The 23,415-nt window shown below is 39.7% G+C and overlaps 1 protein-coding gene across 1 annotated transcript in view; it reads right to left on the reverse strand.

Annotated features, from left to right (window-relative positions):
- Positions 1 to 12,843: 12,843 nt before the first annotated feature.
- LOC138676464 (proto-oncogene Mas-like) overlaps positions 12,844 to 23,415 on the reverse strand; it is a 64,797-nt gene continuing 54,225 nt past the window's right edge. The window contains exon 2 of the mRNA XM_069765787.1: positions 12,844 to 18,383. Coding sequence (XP_069621888.1) covers positions 17,354 to 18,307 — 954 coding nt within the window. The 5' untranslated portion in view covers positions 18,308 to 18,383 and the 3' untranslated portion in view covers positions 12,844 to 17,353. The remainder of the gene's footprint in view (positions 18,384 to 23,415) is intronic.

The following is a 23,415-nucleotide window of genomic DNA, read 5'->3' on the forward strand; positions in this document are numbered from 1 at the left end:
TTATGGAGATGAAGATTTCATTTTTCAGCACGACCTGGCACCTGCTCACAGTGCCAAAACCACTGGTAAATGGTTTACTGACCATGGTATTACTGTGCTCAATTGGCCTGCCAACTCTCCTGACCTGAACCCCATAGAGAATCTGTGGGATATTGTGAAGAGAAAGTTGAGAGACGCAAGACCCAACACTCTGGATGAGCTTAAGGCCGCTATTGAAGCATCCTGGGCCTCCATAACATCTCAGCAGTGTCACAGGCTGATTGCCTCCATGCCACGCCGCATTGAAGCAGTCATTTCTGCCAAAGGATTCCCGACCAAGTATTGAGTGCATAACTGAACATTATTATTTGTTGGTTTTTTTGTTTGTTATTAAAAAACACTTTTATTTGATTGGATGGGTGAAATATGCTAATTTATTGAGACAGGTTTTTTGGGTTATCAGGAGTTGTATGCCAAAATCATCAGTATTAAAACAATAAAAGACCTGACAAATTTCAGTTGGTGGATAATGAATCTATAATATATGAAAGTTTAATTGTAATCATTACATTATGGTAAATAATGAAATTTAACACTATATGCTAATTTTTTGAGAAGGACCTGTATGTAATCCAGGGCAGGAGCAAGGAAATCTGAATAAACAAATAGGCAAGATGGGTCAGAAAATAGGAATTACAATACAAGAGAGCACCTTAAAGGAAACTATAGAGGAATTGAACTAGAACCTTTAAAAAGGCAAGGAATGGTGTGAAGAGCCACCTAAAAAACCCTACTCTTTGGGGATAGGCCAGGGAAGCTAATCTCTGAAGGACATGGTGGGGTTAAGGTCCTACTGAATCTGGCCGCACCTCCCTATAGCCAGGTCAAGATTCACCAGCAGCAGGATGATGCAGCAGTTTTGGAAATGCTGCAAGAGGTAACTCAGCTAGACAGTATTTGACTGGGGAGAGCAGTGTGGTGACCGCAGTGAGTAGAGTGGTGCTTACTACCAGTGCAAGTCACCAGCATAACAAATGTCTTCTCTTTTTTTCCAAGAATCACACTTGAAATATCAAAGCTCAAATCTACACTTCTATGAGAGTGTGTTCTGAGCATGCAAAATGACTGGTGCAGGGGTGACAAAGTGAATGGAACTGAGCATAAATTCCACATACCATTTGTGGATAAGTGCAATTCTGTTTCTAGAAGGCAGCAGACTTATCTAATTATATACTTCCTGTTCAGTAGATTATTATTCCTGGTGGCAATGGGATTAATAGTAATATTTTTTGTGGTTTAGGGTAGTGAGGGGAGTTCTTTATATCTGTGGACAGTGAATAACTCCCCAGACTGTAGCTTTGCTCCTGGTGTTTTAAGAGAAGGTGCTGTTTTTTAATTTTGTATTAATAATTATTAAATATAATATGTTATTTTTAATGCAAAAAATGTACAATTTTTATAGTTTTTTTAATTTCTTACTTTAACCATTGAGGGTTGCAATTGTCATTTGAGGGGTTGTAACATCTGAGTAGGACAGTTACATACCTAACTTATGGCAGCCCCTGAGCATACGGCAGCCCCTGAGCATATAAGAGCTTGTGGTCATATAGCTGTGGGAGGAGATTGTGCCCATTTTGATGTAGCCCACAGCATTTGCTATGGGCATGATTTCCCCCTGTGATTGCACACACTGCTCAGGGTGACAGGAGCTGTCAGGGAGACGAAGTGATGGGGAGCTGAGTTCCCAGGTGTGGTGTCTTCAGCGGCAGTGGGGAGAGATGATCTCAGCCTGTCAGTATTACAGTACTGGCTCTGACTACCGCTCACCACCAACCTGTTCAGGACACATCATGGAGATCATCACACTGATGTGCTCTCAACACACTGAACAGGATGCAGCGCTGAATGGGAGCGCAGGGGAGGTAAGTGTTTTTTTCTATGTATTGAATATATGGTGCCAGGATGATGGGGTCATATATCAGGATGGGGGGGACATATACCAGGATCTAATCCCCATCCTGCGTGACACGCCCCAGAACCATGTATTTTATCCCCATCATGTGTAATATGCCACAGACCAGTGTATCTAATCCCCAACCTGTGTGATATGCCCCAGACACATGTATCTAATCCCAATCCTGCATGATATGCCTCTGTTGTGAATTCTGCTTTTGGGTTCCCTCCAGTGGTTGTAGGTGGGAATGCAGTTGTCTCTGAGTCGCAGTCCTGGCCAGGTGTATCTGCTGATTGCAGTTCTGACTGGGATATTTAGGTGTGCAGGATTCATTTGTCCTTTCCAGTTGTCAATGTTTCTTTGGAAGTGTTGGATCTTTGTCTGGCTTCTCCTGCTTAGCTGCCAATTCAGCAAAGATAAGTGTCTGTTTCTTTTTCTGTGGCACACATGCAGTGTGCTTATATTCTGTGCTATTCATTTGTTTTCTCTTGTCCAGCTTAGACTGTGTCAGTGTTTTTTTCAGTCTTGTTGGATTATCTGGAGTTGCAGATATACGCTCCACATCTTTAGTTAGATGGTGGAGTTTTTTTTTGTATTTTCTGCTGTGGATATTTTTGGAAGGATTTTAATGCTGACCGCTTAGTATCCTGTCCTATCCTTTCCTATTTTAGCTAGTGTGGCCTCTTTTGCTAAATCCTGTTTCCTGCCTGCGTGTGTCTTTTCCCCTACTACTCACAGTCATTATTTGTAGGGGGCTGCCTATTCTTTGGGGTTCTGCTCTGAGGCAAGGTAGAATTCCTATTTCCATCTATAGGGGTATTTAGTCCTCCAGCTGTGTCGAGGTGACTAGGTTTTGTTAGGCACACCCCACGGCTACTTCTAGTTGCGGTGTTAAGATCAGGGTTTGCGGTCAGTATAGTTACCACCTACTCCAGTGAAAGTTTTCATGCTGCTCCAAGGTCACCTGATCATAACATGCCTCAGACCCATGTATCTAATTCCATCATGGGCATGGGTGATACGCCCCAGACCTGTGTATCTAATACCATCATGGACATCCATGATACGCCTCAGATCAGTTTATCTAATTCCATTATTGACATGGGTGATACACTGGGCTGGGGTGTAGCTAATCCCATAATTCGAGATATGTCACAGACCAGGGTATGTAATCTCATCATGGGCATGGGGAATACGCCCAGACGCGTGTAGCTAATCCCATCCTGGGCATGGTTTATATGCCCCAAACCCGTGTATCTTATCCTACCATTGGCATGGGTGATATGCCCCAGACCCATGTAACTAATCCAATCATAGGCATGGGTGATATGCCCCAGACCTGTGTATCTATTCCCACCATTGGTATGGTTGATACGACCCAGACCTGTGTAAATAATCCCATCCTGGGCATGGGTGATACGTCCCAAACCCGTGTATCTTATCCCATCATTGGCATGGGTGATATGCCCCTGACCCATGTAACTAATCCCATCATAGGCATGGGTGATATGCCCTAGACCAGTGTATCTAATCCCACCATTGGCATGGGTGATACTCCCCCGACCCGTGTAAATAATCCCATCATGGGCATGGGTGATATGCCCCAAACCCGTGTATCTAATCCCACCATTGGTATGGATAATACACCCCAAACTGGTGTAACTAATCCCATCATGAGTAAGGGTGATGCGCCCCAGACCTTTGTATCTAATCCTATCATTGGCATGGGTGATATGCTCCAGACCCTTATATCTAATCTTATCATGCAAGACACGCTCCACACCAGTGTATATAATCCCAACATGAACATATGTGATACATTCCCAGCCAGTCACTCTAATCCCATCATGGGCATTGGTGATGTGCCCCAGACCCTTGTATCTAATCCCATCATTCGCATGAGTTATATGCCCCAGACCTGTGTACCTAATCCCATCATGCGAGATACATCCTGGACCAATGTATCTAATCCCGTCATGTACATTGGTGATACATCCCAGATCAGTGTATCTAATCCCATTATGGGCATCAATGATGCGCCCCAGACCCATGTATCTAATCCCATCATTGGCATGGGTGATACGCCCCAGACCAGTGTGTCTAATCCCATCATGGGCATCGATGATGCGCCCAGACCCGTGTATCTAATCTCATTATGTACATTAGTGATACATCCCAGATCAGTGTATCTAATCCCATCATTGACATGGATGATACGACCCAGACCGGTATATCTTATCCCATCATGTGAGATACACCCCAGACCAGTGTATCATTTTTACATTATTTTTCAAATTTTACTCTATTAAAAACCAGTGATACTATTTTTTCAGAAAAAAATTAAAACATTAATACTTTACATTTTTTTAGGTGTTAATTTTTTTTTTATGGCACCTTCCCTTTAACAGCAAAGTAAATCCGGTAGGATCATCATATTCAACATTCTTGTTAACTGCCCCATAAGTAGTGTCAGGCAATTACTAATAAATAAAATAATACAAAATTAAACCATCATCTCCTGGATATTATATTTAATCACTCTGCCATAAAAATCACATCCAGAAAAATAAACACGTAGGAGACAGTTTTACTACAATAATGTTGGCAAAGCGCTGTGGAATTAATGGTGCTATAAAAGTGAGCAAAATAAATAAATAAACTAAATAAATACTACACGTCAAAGATCACACCTTCATTATCCAACATGATCCCTTGTGCTGTTATGATTATGCTAGGTCCGGGTATTCCGTCTTTTGAGGTGAATCTCAAACATCGTTCATACATTATAATTCCCGTCAATATATGACTCATTAGTTACCTGAGCGACCTGATCCATGTGAAACAATACGTTGACATTCATATGACTAAGAACACATTCGTGCTCCGTCAGTTTGCCAAGTAATCATGAAACACCTTTGTCCATTTATGTATAAAGTTTATTAAAGTACAAAAAGTACAGAACAAACGATCTTACACAAGTGCTAATTCAACAATTACTGAAAACAAAGTATAAGAAATAAGACTAAACAGTCTTGTGAACATTTCTTAGGTGCAAATTTGGAGACTGAATCCATGTAGTGTGTCTTTGGTGTATAGGAAATTAAAAGCATAGTAAATAACATTATTAAAAGCAAAAAGAAGCAACTAAACTTACACAATACACAGGATCATGTTTTCAGTGGCTCATAAATATAAAAAAAATGTATGCTTTGAAGCATCATTGTCAAGAGCTCCCTGTACTCTCCAACAGCTGCAGGTACCTTTCCTTGCAACCAGAAAAAATGTAAAACCTGTCCATTTATAATGACCACGGACAAGATAAAGATCCCCAATTCACATCAGGACTACAAGATACCAGGTACTTTCAGCTGCGACACTTCTAATGTGGTGTACCTAATTATTTGTACTAAATGTCCAACTGGGGGTCTGTATGTGGGGGAGACAGAGCAAAAGCTTAGAAGAAGAATGAATTCTCACCGCCACACAATAAGAAAAAAAAAGAATGGATCTACCTGTGGCAATACATTTCTGTCTCCCAAATCATAACATTATGGACATGAAATTACTTGTGTTAAAAGGTAGCTTCAAATCTCAGAGAGACAGAAGAGTCTGGGAATATAAACTGATGATGACCTCTGACACTCTCACTGCAGGAATGAATGTGTCACATGGATTTATGTCTTTCTACATCAACTAAGAAACTTGCCCCTCAGACTATGAGGGGTCATCACAACAGAACCAAACCCCAATAAAACAATCCTTATCTAAGAACTGGCCCAATATTTATGGACATAACTGTTTATCACTCATGGTAATTCTGCTTCATGTCACCTGTCTTATCCATGGTCTGTCTTATCCACGGGTTTTCCCCTTTTTTTTCTGTGCTGTGTTGTGCATAAATATGTGATTCTTCAGAATTTGTTTTAGCCTTTGCCTGATGAAGAGACCTGTGTAGTCTCTAAAGCTTGCAATTTGTTACCATCTTTTCAGTTATCCATTAAAAGGTATCAACCACTGAGGACTCTCAATTCTAAATATTTTGCTTGGAAACAGAGAACTGTTGAAGACAGCTGGCCCATGTTCTGTACTTTTATCATTAGTTAACAGTTTCGGCTCAATTCATCCAAGCTTTTACAAAAAAACTTTGAAAATTTACAGAATTTTGGTGTAACTGCAGTCTGCGCTAAAATTATGTGGCTCCTGGCGTTCTCACACCAATTTCACCCAGCTCTGACAAAGTGGGAGTGCTTTGCTACTAATATACATCTTTAATGAATAAATTAGTGTTGCCCCTTTAATGTTAAGATTTTTGTTATAGGAGTATGTCCTCATAGATGAACTTAAGGTTGTAATTAAATAATTACACATTAAATGGAGTTTAATTGGGGAAAAACATTACTGCCTCTATTAAGACTTTGAAAACTGTTGCACTTACTTGTTTAGTAATATGAGGGTATCTTTAAAAGGATCTAATGTAAGTAATAATGACGCATATGGTACCCTCAGCATTAGTCTTCCATATTATTTAAGTCAGACAAGTAAATACTTAAAGGTTATAGTCACCTTTGACTTGGAAGAAATATTTTTTACAAATCAGTGGTTACCATCAGTTAATAAAATTACATCAAGATTCCGTCTACAATCTAAATTATTTCATTCATTTTCATATCTTTTAGATGCAATCTGCAGCCAGATCCGAGTTTAATTTTTTTCTTGTGGTAGTGTCTCTCCCAGTAATACATGTTTGACTTGAGCTCTGTATGTGTTCTGCTCTCTTCATTGGTTCATAAATCAGGACAGCTTCAATCCTGCACTTACTTCCTCTTCATGTGCTTTTCTTCATTTAGGAAGCAAATGAACAATAAAAGAAATATATATGAAGGTGTACATTCCCTTGAAATAAATATTATATTTCCAAAATATATATTATGTTAGTTTGGTGTTGTTTTGCTTAATTTATAAACTATCGCATCTATGTTTATTTGTGCTGTGCATGAAAACAATAGAATATTGAAGATAAAACCACAGTAAAAATAGTGCAACATATCATATTTATCAACGGTTTCAATTATTTGGACAGTGTAAACTTTTTTCATTTTTTTTTATTTAATTGATCTTATTGATTTTACATATAGAAAGAAGTACAATATTTTTTAAAAAATGAATCTTAACCCCTTAAGCCCCGAGGGTGGTTTGCACGTTAATGACCGGGCCAATTTTTACAATTCTGACCACTGTCCCTTTATGAGGTTATAACTCTGGAACGCTTCAACGGATCTTGGCGATTCTGACATTGTTTTCTCGTGACATATTGTACTTCATTTTAGTAGTAACATTTATTCGATATAACTTGCGTTTATTTGTGAAAAAAACGGAAATTTGGCGAAAATTTAGAAAGTTTTGCAATTTTCCAACTTTAAATTTTTATGCCCTTAAATCACAGAGATATCTCACGCAAAATACTTAATAAGTAACATTTCCCACATGTCTACTTTACATCAGCACAATTTTGGAACCAAAATTTTTTTTTGTTAGGGAGTTATAAGGGTTAAAAGTTGACCAGCAATTTCTCATTTTTACAACACCATTTTTTTTTAGGGACCACATCTCATTTGATGTCATTTTGAGGGGTCTATATGATAGAAAATACCCAAGTGTGAGACCATTCTAAAAACTGCACCCCTCAAGGTGCTCAAAACCACATTCAAGAAGTTTATTAACCCTTCAGGGGTTTCACAGGAATTTTTGGAATGTTTAAATAAGAATGAATATTTAACTTTTTTTCACACAAAATTTATTTCAGCTCCAATTTGTTTTATTTTACCAAGGGTAACAGGATAAAATGGACCCCAAAAGTTGTTGTCCAATTTGTCCTGAGTACGCTGATAGCCCATATGTGGGAGTAAACCACTGTTTGGGCGCATGGCAGAGCTCGGAAGGGAAGGAGCGCCATTTGACTTTTAAATGCAAAATTGACAGGAATTGAGATGGGACACCATGTTGCGTTTGGAGAGCCACTGATGTGCCTAAACATTGAAACCCCCCCACAAGTGACACCATTTTGGAAAGTAGACACCCTAAGGAACTTATCTAGATGTGTGGTGACCACTTTGACCCACCAATTGCTTCACAGAAGTTTATAATGCAGAGCCGTAAAAATAAAAAATCATATTTTTTCACAAAAATGATCTTTTCGCCCCCAATTTTTTATTTTCCCAAGAGTAAGAGAAGAAATTGGACCTCAAAAATTGTTGGCCAATTTGTCCTGAGTACGCTGATACCCCATATATGGGTGTAAACCATTGTTTGGGCGTATGGCAGAGCTCGGAAGGGAAGGAGCGCCATTTGACTTTTCAATGCAAAATTGACTGGAATTGAGATGGGACGCCATGTTGCGTTTGGAGAGCCCCTGATGTGCCTAAACATTGGAACCCCTCACAAGTGACACCATTTTGAAAAGTAGACCCCTTAAGGAACTTATCTAGATGTGTGGTGAGCACTTTGACCCAACAAGTGCTTCACAGAAGTTTATAATGCAGAGCCGTAAAAATAAAAAATCTTATTTTTTCACAAAAATGATCTTTTCGCCCCCAATTTTTTATTTTCCCAAGGGTAAGAGAAGAAATTAGACCACAAAAGTTGTTGTGCAATTTGTCCTGAGTGCGACGATACCCCATATGTGGGGGTAAACCACTTTTTGGGTGCATAGCAGAGCTCGGAAGGGAAGGAGCGCCATTTGACTTTTCAATGCAAAATTGACTGGAATTAAGTTGGGACGCCATGTTGGTTTGGAGAGCCCCTGATGTGCCTAAACATTAAAACCCCCCACAAGTGACACCATTTTGGAAACTAGACCCCATAAGGAACTTATCTAGATGTGTTTTGAGAGCTTTGAACCCCCAAATGTTTCACTACAGTTTATAACGCAGAGCCGTTAAAATAATTTATTTTTTTTTTTCGCAAAAATTATTTTTTAGCCCCCAGTTTTGTATTTTCACAAGGGTAACATAATAAATTGGACCCCAAAAGTTGTTGTCCAATTTGTCCTGAGTACGCTGATACCCCATATGTGGGGGGGAACCACTGTTTGGGCGCATGGCAGAGCTCGGAAGGGAAGGAGCGCCATTTGGAATGCAGACTTAGATGGATTGGTCTGCAGGAGTCACGTTGCATTTGCAGAGCCCCTGATGTACCCAAACAGTACAAACCCCCCACAAGTGACCCCATATTAGAAACTAGACCTCCCAAGGAACTTATCTAGATGTGTTGTGAGAACTTTGAACCCCTAAGTGTTTCACTACAGTTTATAACGCAGAGCCGTGAAAATAAAAATTCTTTTTTTTTTTCACAAAAATGATTTTTTAGTCCCAGCTTTGTATTTTTACAAGGGTAACAGAATAAATTGGACCCCAAAAGTTGTTGTTCAATTTGTCCTGAGTACGCTGATACCCCGTATGTGGGGGGGAACCACTGTTTGGGCGCATGGCAGAGCTCGGAAGGGAAGGAGCGCCATTTGGAATGCAGACTTAGATGGATTGGTCTGCAGGCGTCACGTTGCATTTGCAGAGCCCCTGATGTACCCAAACAGTAGAAACCACCCACAAGTGACCCCATATTGAAACTAGACCTCCCATGGAACTTATCTAGATGTGTTGTGAAAACTTTGAACCCCCAAGTGTTTCACTACAGTTTACAACGCAGAGCCGTGAAAATAAAAAATCCTTTTTTTTCCCACAAAAATGATTTTTAGCCCCCCAAATTTTTATTTTCCCAAGGATAACAAGAGAACTTGGACCCATAAAGTTGTTGTCCAATTTGTCTCGAGTACGATGATACCCCATATGTTGGGGTAAACCCCTGTTTGGGCGCACGGGAGAGCTCGGAAGTGAAGGAGCACTGTTTTACTTTTTCAATGCAGAATTGGCTGGAATTGAGATCGGACGCCATGTCGCGTTTGGAGAGCCCCTGATGTGTCTAAACAGTGGAAACCCCCAATTATAACTGAAACCCTAATCCAAACGCACCCCTAACCCTAATCCCAACTGTAACCCTAACCACACACCTAACCCTGACACACCCCTAATTCTAATCCCAACCCTAATCCCAACCGTAAATGTAATACAAACCCTAACCCTAACCCTAGCCCCAACCCTAGCCCTAACCCTAACCCTAATGGGAAAATGGAAATAAATACATTTTTTTTAATTTTATTATTTTTCCCTAAGGCTAGGTTCACATTGCATTAGGGAAATCCGTTTAGCACTAGCGGATTGCGCTAACACAATGTCTTTTTAGGTGTCGTGTTTAGTGGTCGCGTTAACGTCCCCGCTCTGGAAGATCGGGGATCGGACCTCGGGCGCGCCGCGGACGCTGCAAGCAGCGTCTGAGGCGCGCCACAAAAGAACGGCACCTTGCTAGCGCGAGCCGAAAATGGCACGCTCTAGCGATGCGCTACACCCGAAAATCACATTGCTGTCAATGGTTGTGCTAACGGACCCGTTGCACGGCGTTAATTGTGACATTTTCGCCGTGCAACGCTGTCCGTTAGCGTTAACCCATTAACGCAATGTGAACCTAGCCTAACTAAGGGGGTGATGAAGGGGGGTTTGATTTACTTTTATAGCGAGTTTTTTATATCGGATTTTTATGATTGGCAGCCGTCACACACTAAAAGACGCTTTTTATAGCAAAAAAGTTTTTGCGTCTCCACATTTTGAGACCTATAATTTTTCCATATTTTGGTCCACAGAGTCATGTGAGGTCTTGTTTTTTGCGGGACGAGTTGACGTTTTTATCGGTTACATTTTCGGACATGTGACAGTTTTTGATCGCTTTTTATTCCGATTTTTTGTGAGGCAGAATGACCAAAAACCAGCTATTCATGAATTTCTTTTGGGGGATGCGTTTATACCGTTCTACGTTTGGTAAAATTGATAAAGCAGTTTTATTCTTCGGGTCAGTACGATTACAGCGATACCTCATTTATATCATTTTTTTTATGTTTTGGCGCTTTTATACGATAAAAGCTATTTTATAGAAAAAATAATTATTTTGGCATCGCTTTATTCTCAGGACTATAACTTTTTTATTTTTTTGGTTATGATGCTATATGGCGGCTCGTTTTTTGCGGGACAAGATGACGTTTTCAGAGGTACCATGGTTATTTATATCCGTCTTTTTGATCGCGTGTTATTCCACTTTTTGTTCAGCGTTATGATAATAAAGCGTTGTTTTTTGGCTCGTTTTTTTTTTTTTTTTCTTACGGTGTTCACTGAAGGGGTTAACTAGTGGGCCAGTTTTATAGGTCGGGTCGTTACGGACGCGGCGATACTAAATATGTGTACTTTTATTGTTTTTTTTGTTTTTTTTTTATGTAAAGAAATGTATTTATGGGAATAATATTTTTTTTTTTCTGCTTTATTTAGTAATTTTTTTTTTATTTTTTTTTACAAGTGTGGAAATTTTTTTTTTAACTTTTTCACTTTGTCCCAGGGGGGGACATCACAGATCACCGATCTGACAGTGTGCACAGCACTCTATCAGATCGGTGATCTGACATACAGCCGGGCAGGATTAGAGCTGCAGCTGCAGCCTGATCCTGACCCGGAAGTGCTCCCTGCAGGACCCGGATGCAGCCCGGCGGCCATTTTGGATCCGGGGACTGCAGGGAGAAGACGCTCGGTACACGGTGAGCACATCACCGTGTACCGATCGTCTCAGGGAAGCCCGCAGGGAGCCCCCTCCCTGCGCGATGCTTCCCTGCACCGCCGGCACACCGCGATCATCTTTGATCGCGGTGTGCCGGGGGTTAATGTGCCGGGAGCGGTCCGTGACCGCTCCTGGCACATAGTGCCGGATGTCAGCTGCGATAGGCAGCTGACACCCGGCCGCGATCGGCCGCGCTCCCCCCGTGAGCGCGGCCGATCGCATATGACGTACTATCCCGTCCATGGGAATTAAGTCCCAGGTCACCTGGACGGGATAGTACGTCATATGGGATTAAGGGGTTAACTCTTTGACTACCTGGTGATGATTTTCCAATTTTTTTTTTTTTTAGTTTTTCTCCTTTCCCCCTTTCTACAAAGACCCATAACTTTTTTTTTTCTGGCCATATAAGGGCTTTTTTTTTTGCTGAACGAGTTGTACTTTTGAACACCATCATTCATTTTACCTTTTTAGTGTACTGGAAAACAGGGAAAAAATTCAAAGTGTATTTTTTAAATTGCAAAAAAAGTTACATTCCACAATTGTTTTTTTTTTTTTTTATTTACCATGTTCACTATACTGTAAAATTGACCTGGCGGTATGTTTCCCCAGGTGAGTACGAGTATGCAGTTCCCAAACATGTGCAGGGTTTTTTTTTATTTAGGTAATGGAAACAAATTCAGAAATTTGTAAAATTTTGTCTCCATTTTCCGAGACCCATAACATTTTCTTTTTTCGGGATCAGGGGCTGTGTGAGGGCTCATTGTTTGTGCCCTGAGCTGACGCTTTTATTGATAACATTTTGGGGAAGCAAATTTTGCATAGGCCAAATAACCCCGCAATTTTGGCGTTTTGATTTCTTTTCTCGTTACACCATTTACCGATCAGATTAATATATATTTTGATAGATCATACATTTCTGAATGCAGCGATACCAGATATGTGTAAATGTGTAAAATTGTTTTATATTTAATGGGGCAAAAGGGGAGTGATTTGAAGTTTTGTGTGTTTTTTGTTTTGTCCATATTTTAAACATTTTTTTTTATTTCTTCAATAGTGCGCTTAGGAGACTTAAAGCTGTGATCGTCTGATCACCTGTGCTATACATTGCAGGGCTTCAGTCCTGCTATGTATAGCAGAAATCACTATCTCCTATGAACGCCGGACACATCAGCAGACCCCTATCTGTGATGACAATCCATCGGCGCTCAGCGATCATGAGACAGGAGCACTGATGGGAGGGATGAATGATGCACTTCTGGCAGATGAGGGTTAAATCCTGCAGCCCATGATTGACATGATTTAATTGGTTAATAGCTGCAAGTGGAGCACTGCTCCACCCGCGGCTGTTAGAGGCACATGATGGTTGATTAAATCAGCCATCAAGTGCGGGGAAAGATGTGGGCTCGGCATGCAAGCCCACATCAAAGGCAGGGACACTACCTTTGATGTTCATGTAGGGGTTAATGAAAGATATAAAAATGACTGGTAGCTGTTTCTGTACCTTTGCTAATAAGTGAGCAATAGCATGGATAAAACTGGTAGTACTCCACAAAGTTATGAAATTAATTAGTTGCATAGCAGTAATTTAAATTAACATTAATCTCACACAAGACAAAAAAAAAACATTTTAATCTATTTTTATGAACAAATGCACAAGTAATATATTAAATTATGTATTTAGCTCTTTTCCCACTTATATAGTTATTTCGATTTGTTGGAAAGCCAAGTCTATTTTTAAACAGATACAAATAAATCATCACAGATCCCACATTAACTTTAATAGGATCCATCAAGTTTTCTTAGGGGAAGTTGTATTTGTAATGGCTAGACTAGTGCCATAAACTACTTAACTAGAAATGATAGCGTGAAAAAAGACAAAGATGAATCAATCATTTTCTCTATAATATATACCATACATATAAACGATTTGTGATAAATAAAGTCATGTGATAAAGTGTAAGCTACCGTATAAATCTGCTACAGTCTTAGACAAAATACATATGACTTGCAAGGCATTAAGATAATAATTGGCTTACGCAGCAATGAAAGCCGTCAGCACATTAATGTTTGTAAAAGCGGAAGTGTAGTTTCAGCAAAATGCCCTTTAGAAACATTAGAACAATGACATTAAAAGTAATGGACTCTACATATTTAGCCATAAACCTCAAAATTTACTGCATGCTCTTTGTATTGATTAGGGACAGCATTTTTCAGCTGATTAAAAGTAAATTCCGTTCAAAAGATGTCATGCGTTATAAGTTGTCAATGTAATGCTACATTTTACATGTCTAATATGCTGTGCAGTAGGCTCAGTGTGAGAGAATAGACTCCATATTATCTGTGTGTATCCCTCTAGTCTCAGAACACCTATGTCATGGTAATAAAATAGTTATCGCTGCTGGGCAGAGACATTTCACATTTCTCTTCATGCCTCTAAATTCTTATTGGCTATATCTTTTGTCGAGAAGTTTGCTTTGTCAATGACACTACCTAAACTTGAGCTGTGCATTACTAAACCAGAAATCCTGAGTACACCATGCAAAGCTGTGCTGTATTGATTTCCTGAGCTCTCGTAAAACAAATCTTATTATTTGGAGTTCAAAAGGCATAGAAGAGAGTGAATTTCACTCACATCTGTGTTCTATGACATTGATTACTAGGCTAATAATAATAAACATAAATGAGATATTATCAAAGCCAATTTTATGCTACTGACTGTATTTATAGGACGTAACTCACAGGTTTTCTCTCTTAAAACTTTCATCAAGAAAGACCTAATGTTTGAATAAGGTTTTTGTGTTGACTTTATGGCAATCCTTTTTTTTTCTGCATCACAGTTTTTATTTTTTTTTAAATGTAATCTTGCAATTTTTACGCTGGCCAGATATGCTTTTTTGATTCATACTTCATGGTTTTTTCAGACAGAGTTTTCAGCTGAGTTTTTATCATCAGAGGGAGGATTACCATGACAGATAACATCTCTTTACACAGCCGATAACAGAATCAACCATTCATCATAGGCCTTGTCACAGTCGACCCTGCTCCTTTCCTTTTGACTTTTGTGCAGGTTGTTTAGACACTTCAATACAAAAGATATAGGGTTGGAGCCTGTTCATTGTAGCTATGTACATGTGTTGCTTCCTGAAACAACCAAAAGTTAGAGTCTAAAAAAGCTCTAGTGACCGATGTGAAAAATTGACGATTTCATTTTTTTATTTTTAATACACATTGTGATATGTAAAAAAAAATTAAGTATTTTAAAAATACGTTTAATACAAAAAAATGGTTTAAACAATAAGTCATTTTCTGATGATAGCATTTAGCTTTCCTTTTCAAACACTTGGTATGCGTAATTGAGGAAAAAACTGATCCTACCTTATATCTATTACAGGGCTTTAGGGGTGTGTGGTGGCTGACAATGAAATCCACAAAATGCCAGAGTCTCTGCACGATCCCTTGGACACTGCACTAGGCATAAGGCTGGGGTTACACAAGCGTATATTTGATCATGGGAGAGAATCAGATCAATTATGTAAAGGACACATGGATAAAACTCTAATCAGACTTTAAGACGAGTGTTACCTTAGTGTAATCCAATTCTCTCAGATGAGAGAATCATAGCAAAGGTGAAAAAAGGTGTAAAACAAAATTTCATCCAACTTCTCAATTTTGTGAGTCTGTGGAAGTTCGACTGCACTCGGATGACATACAGCCGATGTTTTTCATGCACCCATAGATTTGAATGGGTGAGTGTGATCCGATTTGTGCAGCAACTCACAGCATGCTGTGACTTTTTTTTTCTCATGCTGATTTGGCACGTGAAAAAAAAATCTGATCAGCACTGCCCCAAAGAACAATATTGGTCTGAGTGCTCTCCGATAAAACATTGGATTCTATTAATAGGAAAACTAACTGTGAACAAGCTCACATTAATTCAGTTAAGTAGTCACATATGTAGGGTTATGGTAACAATTTAGTTACTTAGTTTTCCTTTATATAGTGTTCAAACCAAAAGTTGAGCAAACAGATTCGCAGTACCCTGGTTCAGTAACCATGTTGGCTGTCCGTGGCTGCTGAAACAGAGCACTGCAAACCTTCTGATGCTTGCGACAATCATGGCGCCACTTCTGATACTAGGCTGCCATGGCAACATGCATGTGTCGCTCCAAAATGTAATGACATCACAGCAGCCAAGCAGTCATAAGAGGTGGTGGAGATGTCACAGCATGTAGTAAGGTCACAGGGCTTTGGTTTGGTGGCCATGAACTTCTAGTAAGGTTACTTTCACACTAGTGTCGTACGACGCACGTCGCAATGCGTCGTTTTGGTGAAAAAATGCATCCTGCAAAGTTGGCTGCAGGATGCGTTTTTTCCCCATAGATTAACATTAGCAACGCATTGCGCGGTTGCGTCATGTTGTGGCGCACCATCGGAACAAAAAAAGTTACATGTAACTTTTTTTGTGCGTCGTGTCCGCCATTTCCTACCGCACATGCGCGGCCAAAACTCCGCCCCCTCCTCCCCGCAACTCACAATTTGGCAGAGGATGCGTTGTAATAATGCATCCGCTGCCCCCATTGTGCTGCGTTGTCACAGGATGCTTCGGTACGTCGGCCCGACGCACTGCGACGGGCCGACGCCGACACTAGTGTAAAAGGAGCCTTAGACTGCAGGGTCCTGCTAAAATCCCATACTCTTCTTTTTTTTTAAATAAACATTTTTCATTCTACATCTGTGTCCTTATGCCTCCATTCCATCCATTTCCCAGAAGTATTTTACCTCTTCTAGTCAGATGACCGTATGCTACAAACAATGATCACATCACAGTGCACGGACTGGCCAGCGGCTGCATAGACCGCTGCATAGAAATACATGAAGCAGTAACGCTTAGGTCAGGAGAGCCGCCAGCCAGTCCATGCACTGTGATGTGATCGCCATTGTTATTCGGCCGTCTGACTGCGCCCTTAGTAGCATTTTCAGAATATGTTGGTACATGCAGATAAATGACAACATAAATAAACGACAATGAATACAATTCAATAGTAGCTCACCCAAAGCAAGGGGAGTCCATATTCACAAAGTGCAACAGTACTTGTAATAAATACTGTAGCTCCACTGAAATGGTCTCTCTTTGAGCTTACGGCTTTATGAAACAGTAACGTGAGCACTATTTGGACACATATATTCTAGGATGTTTTACTTCTATGCTGCCACGTCGTCAGAGTATTTAGTTAGTGAATGTAATAGAATATTTCATGATGTACAGATTCAAAAGCATTTCACAAAATCTTATGCCCATGTAATATCGGATTAATTTATGATATGATCAAATGTTTTCTTGAAATGTGATATAAAACCCTTTCTGTCTTGTTCATTCCATTCATTATCCAGGTTTTAGTTGCAGGCATTATCAGTCTCCATGCTGTGCTCTTACACAATTAGATCTGTAAAATTCCAACATTCATAAATCAAAGCTGCCATCATAAAATCAAAGCAAAGCCAATAAAGTGCAGTAATTTTCTGGTGCTTGTGTACCGTTCTAAATCTAAAATTCACTAGAATTCACAAGTACAGTATCAGCAGCTCAACCCATATGACAAGTAACCAGTTTACAGTATGCAAGATAAAATAACCATTTTTACAGGTATCTGTTTTTTTTCTTAGGGTGTTGCAGAAAACCTCAGATTCAGGTAACATGAATAGTCAGAACCTTTATTTCATGCTAATGCTGGTCGTGTTTCCGTCAGATGTCTGCTCAGTTTCATCATCCTTAAACACCCGACTAAGCGCTCCACTGATGGAACCTCCAAATCTCTTCTTCCTCTGTCTGCCAACAAAGAAGTATATGAAAGGGTTGGCACTACTGTTGAAAGCGGTACAATAGGTGGTGGCAAAAAAGAATGCCACAGCAGACATTTTGTTGGTGAATGCCTTGAAAAAGAGCAACGACCATAATAATCTGATAGGCGCCACCGAAATGAGGAAAACCAGGACTGTGATTATTATGGCAATATAGATCTTGGGTGGTCTGGATTTACTGGATGATGTTTTAATGATATAGATTAAAATAAAACTGGACAAAAGCATCAAAGGTATGATAATGACGAAAGTCAGGACTGTTGAGAATATTTGGATTCCGCTGCACTCCTTAGTCGAGGTCATGAAGGACTGTGGAGGGCAGACAAAGTTATCCAGAAGTGACAGGAGCGCACCCAGCAGCCAGATGAACCCACAAGTTATGGATGATAAGTGTTTTGGCCGGTAACATTTATACCATATTGGGAAGAGAACAGAAATGCATCTTTCTATACTTATTGATGTAAGGAAGAGCATACCGGCATTGTATCCAAAGTCATACATTATTTCTAACGCAAGCAATGCTGTATTCGATTGACTTTTACCATTTAACATGGTATCAACCAACAACAGCAAGACGACGGTGACAAAGAGCAGGTAGGTAAAGTCAGCCACCGCAAGGTTAAGGATATACACTGTATATTTGGTCCTCTTTATGTTAAATGCAAGAATCCAGGCCACTATAGCGTTTCCGATCATTCCCAGCAGGCAGAGTATGATGGCAAAACAAGCCACAACAGTGTAAGTGACCGTATTGGGTGTGTAGGAAAGATGAGTACCGTTGGTTGAAAGGTTTCCTGATTCAGCCATGATGAGTTTGTAAGAGAGAAAAGTAGACTTTCCAAAGATGTGACAAGTTTTGTGGGGAATATCAATGTTCTTATTCCTATAAAAAAATGAGAAGCAGAACCTTAATATGACATTGGCACAAGTTCGCATTTATTGTTAGGGAATAGCTCTCTAGTTTTGCCTTGCTGTCTATCTGTTTATTGTAACGGATGCTTCTTCTGTCTCAATCATCATCACTTTGAAAGACAGTCCCGGATTCATCATTTGCATTTGTGTTTGTCACTTTTCTTTTTTTGTCTTATATTTATGTCCGTATTTTGCTACAAATTCTTCGATATGGTGCATGCTGTTCATGAAATATGTACAAAGTAAATAAGGGTCCATCACTGATTGTGGAAACTTCACACTAGACGTCAAGTAGCTTGGATTATGTGCCTCTCCACTCTTCCTCCAGACTCTGTGACCTTGATTTCCAAGGTCTAGTGTGAAGTTTCCACAATCAGTGATGATTTGTGGAGCCATGTCATCTGCTGGAGTAGGTCCACTGTGTTTTATCAAGACCAAAGTCACTTCATGCTTCCCTCTGCCGACAAGCTTTTTTGGAGTTGGAAATTTCATTCTCCAGCAGGACTTGTCATCTGTCCACACTGCCAAAAGTACCAATACCTGCTTTAAAAACAATAGCATCACTGTGCTTGATTGGCCAGCAAACTCGCCTGACCTGATCGTATTCTAATTTACTGAGGTAATGACTTTTGGGTCTTTATTGGCAGTAAACCATAATCATCAACATTAACAGAAATAAACACTTGAAATAGATCACTCTGTTTGTAATGACTCTATATAATATATGTTTCACTTTTAGTATTGAAGAAATAAAGTAACTTTTTTATGATATTCTAATTTTGTGAGACGCAACGGTATTATTTATTAATAGAAGAATTAGGAGTAAATGAAACACAAGCCCAAACTACCTAAAAAAATACAAATGCAATTATGAATCAGACCCATAGATCCAGATGTGGTTTACTTACTCAATAAATGTCTTTCAGAGTGGACTCATAAGATTTGTATGGAAACATACCCTCCTGCTTTTGATTCACATACAATAGCTTTGGCCGCTATCATTGGTAATTACACCCTTGAGTACATTATTACCTTTAGTAATGCAGGTCATTATAATTTTACCAAAAATTTTATGACACAAAAATACTTTATTTTTCTTCTCTTTATGTCTTAAAATACGGGGTGGGCCATGTATGTGGATACACCTAAATATAATGGGAATAGTTGGTGATATCAACTTCCTGTTTGTGGCACATTAGTAGATGGGAGGGGGAAAAAGTTTCAAGATGGGTGATGACCATGGCAGCCATTTTGAAGTTGGCCATTTTGGATCCAACTTTGTTTTTTCCAATGGGAAGAGGGTCATGTGACACATCAAACTTATTGAGAATTGCACAAGAAAAACAATGGTGTGCTTGGTTTTAATGTAACTTTATTCTTTCATGAGTTATTTACAAAATTCTCACCTATTTTGTGGGGACTGGGGATGTCCCGATGCGCTCCAGGATACTAAGACTTTAGAAAGACTCATAACAGACTGAAGTTAAAAATCAAACAAATCCATAAATTAAATAATGCTAGATATTGTATATTTTATTATAATACATTATATATGTTTGTTAGCAGTAGAAACCATGTACCATGTTCCACGATTCTCTTCTGACTTGTCAATAAAACATGACTGCACAAAAAGTGCAGATTGTCCTTGTTTGGCAGGCATTATAACAGCATCTGTTTTACAGTAACGAATATTCTGATTTTTGCACTGAAGTATGTTCTGATGTAGCTTGAAATGAAAATCTCATTTATATTTGTGGATTCAAACCAATGTCTGAATTAATGTTGACAGTTTAATGTGTATGGGTGCCGCAGCCAGCTGATGGGTGAAAATGGCGATCGCACATGTCCAATGTCAATCACATTGTTCTCCTGGAAAGGATCCGCTGGCCAACGTGTCAGCAGGCGTCTTTCTCATAGAGAACACAGGGGGAGTCGGCTGAAATGGCTGTAGACCAAATGATCGACCACAGCATTGATTGACCGATGGCCATCTAATGTGTATGGCCGGTTTCAATATTACTAGGTGAGATAAAAGCTGAGAGTTGAAAAACCCTTTAACGCCTTAGTGAAAGAGCCAACTTGAAGCTTAATGACCAGGCCAATTTTTACAATTCTGACCACTGTCACTTTATGAGGTTATAACTCTGGAACGTTTTAACAGATCCCGATGATTCTGAGATTTATTTTGTGACATATTGTACTTCTTGTTCGTGATAACATTTATTCAATATTACTTGCGTTTATTTATGAAAAACACGGAAATAGGGCGAAAATATTTAAAATTTTGCAATTTTCAAAGCTTGAATTTTTATGCTCTTAAATCAGAGAGATATGTCACACAAAATACTTAATAAATAACATTTCCCACATGTCTACTTTATATAAGCACAGTTTTGGAAAGAAAACTATTTTTTGTTACAAAATTATAAGGGTTAAAATTTGACCAGCAATTTCTCATTTTTACGACAAAATTTACACCACCATTTCTTTTTAGGAACCACCTCACATTTGAAGTCATTTTGAGGGGTCTATATGACAGGAAAAAACCCAAAAGTGACACCCTTTTAAAAACTGCACCTTTCAAGGTGCTCAAAATCACATTCAAGAAGTTTATTAACGCTCCAGGTGCTTCACAGGAACTGAAGCAATATGGAAGGAAGAAAATTTACATTTAACTTTGTTTTACAAACATTTTATTTCAGAACTAATTTTTTTAATTTTCACAAGTGTAAAAAGAGAAAATAAACCACAAAATGTGTTGTGCAATTTCTCCTGAATACGCCGATACCCAATATGTGGGGGTAAACCACTGTTTGGATGGACGGCATGTGCCACCAGGTGCTTCACAGAAGTTTATAACGTAGAGCCGTGAAAATAAAAAATCATATTTTTTCCACAAAAATGATCTATTTGCTCAGAAATTTTTATTTTCACAAGGGTAACAGAAGAAATTAGACCCCAAAGTTGTTTTCCAATTTGTCCTGAGTACGCCGATACCCCACATGTGGCAGTAAACCACTGTTTGGGTGCACGGCAGAGCTCGGAAGGGAAAGAGCGCCGTGACTTTTTCAATGCAGAATTGGCTGGAATTGAGATCGGACGCCATGTCGCATTTGGAAAGCCCCTGATGTGCCTAAACAGTGGAAACCCCCCACAAGTGACACCATTTTGGAAACTAAACCCCTTAAGGAACTTATCTAGATGTGTGGTGAGCACTTTGAACCCCCACGTACTTCACAGAAGCCGTGAAAATAAATATTTTTTTTTTTTACTCAAAAATGATTTTTTAGCAAACAATTTTTTATTTTCATAAGGGTAACAGGAGAAATTGGACCTCAAAAGTTGTTGTCCAGTTAGTCCTGAGTATGCTGGTACCCCATATTTGGGTGGAACTACTGTTTGGGCACACGTCAGGGCTCGGAAGAGAAGTAGTGATGTTTTGGAATGCAAACTTTAATGGAATGGTCTGTGAGCGTCATTTTGCATTTGAAGTACCTGATGTACCTAAGCAGTAGAAATCTCCCACAAATGACCCCATTTTGGAAACTATATAATGCAGAGTCGTGAAAATAAAAAATATTTTTTTTTCCACAAAAATGATTTTTTAGCCCCGATTTTTTATTTTTCCAAGGATAACAAGAGAAATTGGACCAAAAAAGTTGTTGTCCAATTTTCCTGAGTACGCTGATGCCCCATATGTACGGGTAAACCACTGTGTGCATGGCAGAGCTCAGAAGGGAGGGCACCATTTGAGTTTTTGAACGCAAAATTGGCTGGAATCAATGGTGGCGCCATGTCATGTTTGGAGACCCCCTGATGTACCTAAACAATGGAAACCCCCCAATTCTAACTCCAACCCTAAACCCAACACACCCCTAACCCTAATCCCAACCCTAACCCTAATTACTACCCTGACCTCAACACACCCCTAGCCCTAATCCCAACCCTAACCATAACCCTAATCAAAACCCTAACCCCAACACACTCCTAACCCTAATCCCAACCCTAACCATAACCCTAACCACAACCCTAGCCCCAACACACCCCTAACCATAATCCCAACCCTAACCCTACTCCCAACTCTAACCATAACCCTAACCACAAACCTAACCCCAACACACCCCTAACTCTAATCACAACCCTAACCATAATCCCAAACCTAACCACAACCCTTAACCCAACACACCCCTAATCCCAACCTTAACCATAACCCAAACCACAAACCTAACCCTAATCCCAACCCTAACCCTAATCTCAACCCTAACACTTATCCAAACCCTAATCCCAACCCTAATCCCAACTGTAATCCCAACCCTAACACTACTCCCAACCCTAACCCTAACCTTAATCCCAACGCTAATCCCAACTCTAACCCTAACTTTAGCCCCAACCCTTACCCTAACTTTAGCCCAACTCTATCCCTAATGGAAACAAATCTTTTTTCTTTATTTTATTATTTTCCCTAACTATATAAAGGGGGAATAAAGGGTGATAAAGGGTGATAAAGGGTGATAAAGGGGAAGTTATTTACTTTTTTTAAATTTTGATCACTGTGATAAGGTCTATCACAGTGACCAAAATGAACCAATATGAAAAATTTTCCTATTGTTGCCAGGTGCCAGCCAGCAGATCTCAGCGGGCGCACTGCGCATTCGCCCTCCATTTTCTTACTACAAGAAGACGCCAGTGGCCATGGGGAAAGCAGGAGGACCCAGGGACACAGGAAGACACTGGTAAGTATCAGGGGGATCAGGACCCTATTTCTCTGTCCTGTGATGCGCAATCACATCAGAGGAATCACATCACTTTTTTCTTTTTTTTTGCGGTCACCGTTAAATGGCTTATAACGGTGATGGCAACCTCGGGGTCAGTAAAATCCAACCTGAATCATGTTATCTGGGGTCTCAACTAACCCCGGCAACTGAGACCCTGGAGAACTTCCGACTCTAGGGGGTGCTATACACTTTTTAAGTATCCTTAACTACCGCCGTTAAAAGGCAAAT

The sequence above is a fragment of the Ranitomeya imitator genome, chromosome 4 (genome assembly GCF_032444005.1).
Source record: "Ranitomeya imitator isolate aRanImi1 chromosome 4, aRanImi1.pri, whole genome shotgun sequence".
Taxonomy (NCBI): Eukaryota; Metazoa; Chordata; class Amphibia; order Anura; family Dendrobatidae; genus Ranitomeya; species Ranitomeya imitator.